Below are 8,702 nucleotides of genomic sequence, written 5' to 3'. Positions count from 1 at the left end.
ATCCCATGGATGGAGGAGCCTGGTAGGCTGCAGTCCATGGGGTCGCTAAGAGTCGGACACAACTGAGCGACTTCACTTTCACTTTTCACTTTCATGCATTGGAGAAGGAAATGGCAACCCACTCCAGTGTTCTTGCCTGGAGAATCCCAGGGACGGGGGAGCCTGGTGGGCTGCCATCTATGGGGTCACACAGAGTCGGACACGACTGAAGTGACTTAGCAGCAGCAGCAGCAAACAATGTTTAGGTTTAACGGCCATTCTTTGACGTTTTGAAGGCTTCATTTATTTTTTTATTAATCCATTCATTTATTTCTTAAGTGAGCATTTGATTGATTCCTACTGTATGCCATTGAATACTGTCTTAGTTTCCTATTACTATATAATGATCACAAAGTAATAATTGGGAAGAAATAAAGGAGAATATCAACCTAAACTGCTTGTTTGGGGAGGGTTTTTGTCCAAACTTGTAGCATAAAGTCTTGCCTAAAGTACCAAATGTAAAAGCATAATGACTTTGATTGAACATTGTTTTTTTTTAATTTGGGAAAACATACACCTCCAGTTTGCACATGTAGTTGTCCTATCCACTGAAACTAGTGGTAATTTCAGGAAATTGCCAAGCACTTAAAAAAAAGAAACTCTCCATGTTCTTCACAAAAGTCTTGTATCACTGTGGTAGTGGCAAAGAATCCGCCTGCCAATGCAGGAGACACAAGAGATGCAGGTTCAATCCCTGGCTCGGGAAGATCCCCTGGAGTAGGAAATGGCAACCCAATCCCGTATTCTTGGGCTTCCCTGGTGACTCAGCTGGTAAAGAATCTGCCTGCAGTGCAGGAGACCTTGGTTTGATCCCTGGGAGATCAAACTTTGGGAAGATCCCCTGGAGAAGGGAAAGGCTACCCACTCCAGTATTCCGGCCTGGAGAATTCCATGGACTGTGTATAGTCCATGGAGTCACAAAGAGCTGGACACAACTGAGCGACTTTCACTTCACTTCACTTCATATATATCTGTAATTGCAATGATTTACTACATTGGTAATCAAATATAGGAATTTAAACTCTGAGCTATTGTCCTAATGTTTCCTGTCTGATTTTACATTGTATCAGTGCTTTTTGAAGATGTGTTATCATTTCTGGTTCTTAAGGATTTACTGAATAGAATTGACTACAATAGACGTGTGTGTGTGTGCATGCTCAGTCACTTCAGTCGTGTCTGACCCTTTGCAACGCTATGGACTGTAACCTACCAGGCTCCTCTGTCCATGCAAGGAGCAATATTCTCCAGGCGAGAATATCGGAGTGGGCTGCCATGCCCTCCTCCAGGGGATCTTTCTAATACGGGGATGGAAATCGAGTTCTGCCTGTGTCTCCTGCATTGCAGGCGGATTCTTTACCCACTGAGCCACCTGGGAAGCCCTACAGTAGATGATAAGTGTGCAAAAACTCAAGAAAGAAATTGGACTAAATGTGAATACAGTTAAAAGGACAAGTTTTATTATCCTGTCAGGATACCAAGATCAGTTGAGATAAACATAATCAATTCTTGTTATATGAATCCTGAGAATATTGTGCATGGAGACCAAACACACAAAAAGTCAGCTGTTGGTAAAACGCAAGTGAAAGTACTTAAACGCTCGTGTGTTCATTGTCTGCAGGAGAGCTGGAGGTGTTTCAGAGAGATGGAGAGCGAAAAATTCAGAGTCGGCAGCAACTTCCAGTGGGAACCACCTGGGGACCATTCGCTGGGAAGATGGACTTGAATAATAATTCCTTGGTATGTGGATGTTCTGAGATGGTTGACTCTTAGTACTTTGTCATGGTACAGAAATGATCTATGCTTGCTTCCTGGTGAAAACACTAAAAGTAACAGTTTGCTTTCTCTTTTTCACGGACCGTAAAACTGGAATATTTTCCAAGTTGTTTGTCTCTGACAGTATTATATGCAGAATTTAGAAGGAAACAGGTTAATCACACTGAATGGTTATTTAGTAAGGTAATTTATAAGGTTGCTTTATCTTCATAGCCAGACTAATATTGTTCATATTTAATAACATATACAAATGCTTTTCTTCTTAAGATGACACAAATTGTCATAAATTACAGGTTTACATGATGAACAAGAAATAAACAACCTTGATATTGCTTGGCAATTCTATTTGTACTTTTAAGAGTGAGGATAAGTGATCAGCATCATAATTTTTCTTGTTAACTTTTTTGTAAATATTCTGAGCTTAAAAAGTCTACCTCTGGGAAAAATTATATGAACGATTGATTAGCTATCTTAAAAAGTTATGGAAAGATGGAGTATTTGATTACATTTACACTTCATTTCTTAATTCAATATGTTAGTTTCCTATTGCAGCTCCAGCAAGTTACCACAAACTTTGTGGCTTAAAACAACCCAAGTCCATCATCTTATAGTCTGAAATGAATCTCTCAGGGCTAAAATCAAAGTATCTTCAGGGCTTTTTTTGCTGAAGCTTCTAGAAGGTGGGGACAGATGTTTTCTTTCATTTTCCATCTTCTAAAGGCTGTCCACAACCCGTGGCTCATGGCTTCCTTCCATCTTCACAACCAGCAATGGCTGTCTTCTACACATCTTTATTCTGACTCTGACTCTTCTGTATTCCCTTTCCACATTCGGGAACGTGTGTGATTACATTGGGCCCACCTGAGTAATCCAGGATACTCTAGCAACTTCAACTCCATCTGCTTTATTTCCTTTTTTCTAGTAAGGTAACTTGCACAAAGTCCAGGAATCAGGACACCAGGACCTTTCCTATTATGCGTGATAATACAAGTGACGAAACTTGGGGATAACGATATTTTATATTCTTTAGGAGATCCAGAAATCATATATATATGAAATGGAAGTCCCTCTCTCTAAATGCCATTTATGTAGGAAGAGTTTCATGCCTGCTAAATGACTCTATCTGCATTGAGGTGGTGGGGGTTGGGGGGGGGGCGGTGTAAGAACTCCTAGAGGGGTTCTTGTTAAACAAGTGTGCTTGACTCAGCAATGTTGCTTTCCTTTTTCAGTTGAATTACATGAAAGAAATCATTTCTTCGGGTTATTACATGAAAGAAATTAGTATGTGCAGTTCTCTGCTTATTTAGTGCCATGTGAATGAGAAAGAGGTTATTGATTTAACTAAAAGTAATGACTAGAATAAATAAGAAACATTTGTGTCATCCAACTTTTAAACAGCATAAGAGATTCTAGAAGTGTGCTTTTTACTTTCTAAATCCTCGTGTTTATACGTAAAAGGATAAAGTAGGAGACTTCACATGTATTTAAGAACCAAACAAGTTGACAGACCAGGCTAAATATTTAATAATCTGGAGCAGTGTACCGTGTGGTGGTCCGTGTGCCTGCCGCAGAAGGGGTTTGAGAAGTGGCTCTGCAAACACTGCTGACCTTAGAGGCTGAGTTGCACAGTGGACTGCTCTATTGATTCCTTTGATAGGGTGATACTAGCTATTATACTGCTTAATCAAGCAAAGGCAAGGGGAAGATTGTCTCAACATCAAAGGTTGAATTAAATCCTTTGCAAAACCCATTTATCTGGGCGTTTCTATTGGTGCTGTAGCATTGCTTTCAAAATGTTTTAGGCAAGAAGATATTTATCTTATTTATCACTGTGTATCAGACACCAACACAAACTTCTGTCATTTGCCTGCTATTTCTTCAAAAGTGTGATGCCACTTAGGTGTCAGCTGTTGTTAATGTAAGAAACACGTTTTCCTTTTTATTATATCAGCATAATATCTCTATGAAAATGTAATTTTTAATTAATCTTTATATCATGATATGTATGTAGAATGATGCTTTTTATACATCTTTAGCATGTGCTAAATTATGATGTATGGAAATTAAACCTATCTGTGGAAGTTTAATTTTTCAGTGAAGTAATTTCCTATTGTTTAGACATGATATAATTTTTTTTCATATTTCTGTACCACTCTAAAGCTATCTTATGCCATACTTAATATCATTTAAATAATTTGGTTATAGATGTGACATTGTGGTATTTTTGATACTATTTGAAGTGAATGGATACTGTTTAGGATATCAAAAACCCAGTTGTGGTGAATAATTATGTAATAGAAAATAATCTTAATAACCTAGTTTTCTTCTTTTGTCTTAGAATTTAAACATTTGATTCATGTTATTTCCCTAAACTATAGAATTTTCCTCTATTGTAAAATGTAGCTGCTTTGCTAAAATATACTTAAAAAAAATTTTTTTTTGATAATAGTATTTTCTTGCTAGAATTTACTTTGGATTTTATGTCATTAAATACTACTAGTAGTCTTGGCACTACTGTTACTTCTATAGAATAATTATCTAAGTTACACTATGTACTTATTTTTTTCTAGACACTATATGGAGGATTAGAAATGTATTAGCTCCTTTACTCCTCAAAACAAACTTGTGAATTTGGTCCTATTTAAAATCTTATTTATAGATAAGAAAATTAAGGCTCAGGCTTTTTTATTCCAGAATCTGTGTTTTTAAATACCAGATCACACTCCTTCCCAATAGCATCTGTCACATGATCTGAGTATGATAAAAATTATTAGGAATTTCTTTACATGAATTCTAAATTTATTAAAAGCTTTGGGAGAAAATATACAATGATTACAAGCAGGTTCTTTTTTCTTACTTTGGGCAAAATACTTGTTATAATTCTTCATAACTATCATGACTGAAGAATTAGGTGTTAATTCAAAGAGTTCCACAATTTTATTACCTCTTTATAATTTTGACAGTCATTTAATATAGGTTTTATATCATGAAGGTACATTTTCTTCATCATACAATATATAACCTATTAACCCTACCTTACCCTACCTTACCCAACCTGAAATCAAATTTGGAATTAGCGCACTCTTTTAAATTGCTTATTCACCAACCAATGTTATGTTACTCTGTTCAGGCTCATGATGTTGTCTCAAGAGACCCAGTAAACTAATTAATCCAACACAGTAATTAATTGAGTCACCATGCCAGATGTCAAATCCTTTTTATATCTTTCAAGTTCCCATCTTGAAGTGCATTAGCAATATGCCACCTTTTGCAGAAAGCCTTTTCAGACCAGGCTTTTGGATATATATAGAGAACATTACTAAAAATATAGGCTATATGGAAACATCAAAAGAATTGATTTGACAAAAAGCTCTTCTTGGAATCATATAACACAATGAGCATAGAAATAAATAAAATTTTGTTCACACCTCATTATCTTGTTAGATAGTTTATGCTTAACAGCAGAATATAGTTAATATTTTCATTGGGCCAGTTAGGGTCAAAGTGCTTTACAGGTTTTATATCTCATTTAATTCTTTCATGAGCATATGAGAAGATAATATCCTTTTTTTTCCTCCTTTGTTTCACAGGAGGAAATTGCTACTTTGGGAAGCTGAATGACTAGACCAAGATCAACTCAATCTGAGTTGAGACCCCCATGCTGCAATCTAATACCGTCTTTAGAAATTTTATCTAGAAGGACAATATTACTACCTAGCTTGTCAGGGTTTTGTAAAGATTAAATGAGGTAGCATACAGGAATTATTAAGAAATACTGAATATTATTACTACTCAGTCACCTGTAAAAATGGGTTCATTAAAATCTTTCAAGTTTAAAACTGAAAAGACACACCAAATTAAATAAGTCAAACTATAGATTTTTGGCATTTGGGGATTTTACATGCCTAAATTTGACTATTTTCCAAGGACACTGGTTTAGTCCAGGGTCTCCAGCAAAACAGAATAGGGTGTGTGACGTGTGTGTGTTTATATATTTTATAAGGAATTGTCCCACACGATCATGGAGTTGGCTGGATGGAAATCTGCAGTGTGAGTCAGCAGGCTGGAGACCCAGCAGAGCTGATGGTGTGATGAAGTTGGTTATTGAACTGGAATTCCAGTTGAGCTGTTTCAAATCCTGGAGAGGCCCGTCTTTTTGTCCTATTCAGGCTTTCTTCTGATTGGGTGAGGCCCACCAGCATTATGGAGGGCAATCTGTTTCACTCAGAGTACCCTGATTCAAGTGTCAGTCTCAACAAAAACACCATCCAAGTTGATAAACAAAATTAACCATCACAGTTTCCAAAGGTCTGTGGTATATTGGAAGTTTTAGTTTTTTCAGGTACAGTCTTCCACTCCCATATGAATTGTTAACCAGTAAGGGCGCCTAGCTTTCTTTCCAACATCCTACTTCTGTGTCAAGAAATAATTTACATTAAGTGCTATCATAGTGACCCAAATTTCATGTTTTTGAAAGTCTTACAATTTTATTCATTGAAAATATCAAAGGACTATGGACAAGAAGAAATTTAAAAAATCAGTTTAAATTGTGATCAATATCTGTTTTAGAGGTGTTTTAGAGTTTCTGTATTTGTATGTTGTGCCTTTGAAGTTCTCTCATTTTCTCCTGAAGACATAGATCTTTGTAATATGCTAAATCTCTGCTCTGCTAGCCCATGGTAAGTGCTTAATAATTATCAGACAACACCGATTATTTGGAAGGTTGGTGTCTACAATATGAGTGACATTTGCTCTCTCTCTCTCTTTTGAGTGAATCAGCTTTCACTAGGTAACTAGTCTTATTCAACCAACTGCCTGCTGGAATCATGCAACATGCATACTTAATTAAACAGAACATAAATAGAAAGTCCCAGGTTACCTACTACATAATAGTAAACTTATCACAATCTGTTAAATTCAGCAAATGAAATTTGACATAGAAATTTCATTTTATTGATGTCGTTCAATCAGAAGGGAGCCTTGTTTTATTTTACCATGTGGTTGTGATACTGAATTTTACAAACAGAAAGTGTACATATAAAGGGTACTATAGGTAAAATTTTATTGATTTAATAATAAAATAATGTGCACATTAAATTCCATCTTAATTTTAAGGTAGTTGTTATCATAGAAATGTGGTTGAGGAAAGAATTAAAGGTTCCTGATCTACATCATAGGGAAATATTAGAATTACTAGATATCTCCATTGTGCCCTTCTAGCTCTAACTCTTCCAGTGCCAGTCTCTGAGCCCATTCATTGCAAGTCTTCAAGCTTCGTGTTGTGCACACCCTACAGCGACTGCATCTCTACCCAAAGGTCTCTAGCATTCACCTATAGTGGCAAAGGCTGCCTAGTGGAAACATCTCTGACTTTCTATTTGAGGACATTTTTTCCAGCCTCGGGAGCAAACTTTCTGCAAACCAGTCAAGCTGTGACATGCTGGAGAATTAATGTTTTCAAAAGTAATCCTTAACCAATGAGGGACAGAAGTTGGTGGATAAATACCCCCCTGCTTCCTTGCCTCTCCATTAGGATATGTGAAAAGTGTCTTACAAGATCTCTTAGTTTGCCAGTGAAACTGAGCCCCAGCCAGTTTTATAACACAGCCTTTATGTGCTTCCTTTTCCTTCCTGCTTATTTCTCCACACCTCTACTAAACTGCTCTGAGGTCACCTCCGAATAAACTACTTGGACTTGAATCAGTCTGAAGGTAACCTTCTGGGAAAGCCATGCCAAGACAGCTTCTAAAATATAATAATGAAATAAATTGGAACGTAATATCCAAATTATTGCTGAGATTCTAGACAGTATAGATTTTTAAAAATCATAATTATTCAATTCTAGATCACTGCCTCTGGCAAATAATAGATATTCAACAAATGCTCTTTAAAATAAAAGTATGATCTAATTGAATTTCCTCACCATGAGCAATCTGACCGACCCCACCCACACCCTCCCAGCTTTACCCTCTCAGTGATATAATTTATAATGTTGCTGAGGCATGACTTTTTGTTGGGTCTTATATTTCTTTCCATTGATGTTGACATTGTGAATAATATCCTCCTTTTAATATTCATTCTAATCTGGGCTCAGGACTCCCATACTTTTCTACTTCTCATGTCTCTCTGGGTCTTGGCTCTTTTAAATTTAACTATGTTTCCCAAAACACTATGGCCTTTCTTCTCTTCTCCCTCTGTTCCCAGTGCCTCGGGGAGCTTATCCACTCGCAAAGCTTCAGCTACTAATTTACAAATGACATTTAAATTAAAAAATCTCTAACCTTGGCTTTTTACCCTTTCTCTAATAGCACGTTTCAACTGTTTTACAAGGCTTTCCCACTGACTTCCTCCAACTCAACAGTCGTAAGGAGAGTTTATTATTGTTTCCACCTACTGTCTCTGTGCCCTTTTCCCTGCCTTCCAAATTTTAGTCGCTTTTAAACCTAAATCTCTGCCTCTCCTTTGCTGCCTCTGCAGGCAGTCCATTCTATGAGTTATTCCACGTCACCCTCCTTCCATTTCTACCTCTCCCCTCTCGCATCTCATGGGTCCATTTACATACATAGTCAAACGTGTATGTGCACGCACATGTAGGCACAAACTCACACACACCTTTCCTTCATTGCCTATAACGAACAGCTTTGTTTTTGTCAGCCGTTCGGAGCCAAACATCTTCCAAGACTCTGCTTTTCACATCCAGGAGGCAAGTACCATAACTCCTGCTTTCTCCACGTCTACTCCCTTCTTTCTGTTCCTACTGCCACTGTTGTTGGTGAAACCTCCATCATTTCTTCCTTGATTATCACAGTATTCTTCTAACTATTCTTTCTGCCTTCCTTCCTGTCTTCTTTTTTTTACCCAAATCACAGTGTGCCCTTATAGCAAAACTT

At 37.0% G+C, this 8,702-nt stretch overlaps 1 protein-coding gene across 1 annotated transcript in view; it reads left to right on the top strand.

The window, feature by feature from the left end:
* Positions 1–8,702, top strand: part of ZFPM2 (zinc finger protein, FOG family member 2) — a 421,565-nt gene that overhangs the window by 165,896 nt on the left and 246,967 nt on the right. Inside the window, exon 4 of the mRNA XM_010863552.1 lies at positions 1,658–1,776. Coding sequence (XP_010861854.1) covers positions 1,658–1,776 — 119 coding nt within the window. The remainder of the gene's footprint in view (positions 1–1,657; positions 1,777–8,702) is intronic.

This window comes from Bison bison, unplaced genomic scaffold (assembly GCF_000754665.1).
Source record: "Bison bison bison isolate TAMUID 2011002044 unplaced genomic scaffold, Bison_UMD1.0 scf7180017864491, whole genome shotgun sequence".
NCBI classification, from domain to species: domain Eukaryota; kingdom Metazoa; phylum Chordata; class Mammalia; order Artiodactyla; family Bovidae; genus Bison; species Bison bison.
The sequence above is the reverse complement of the archived record's forward strand: the minus strand, read 5'-3'. Positions and strand labels throughout refer to the sequence as shown.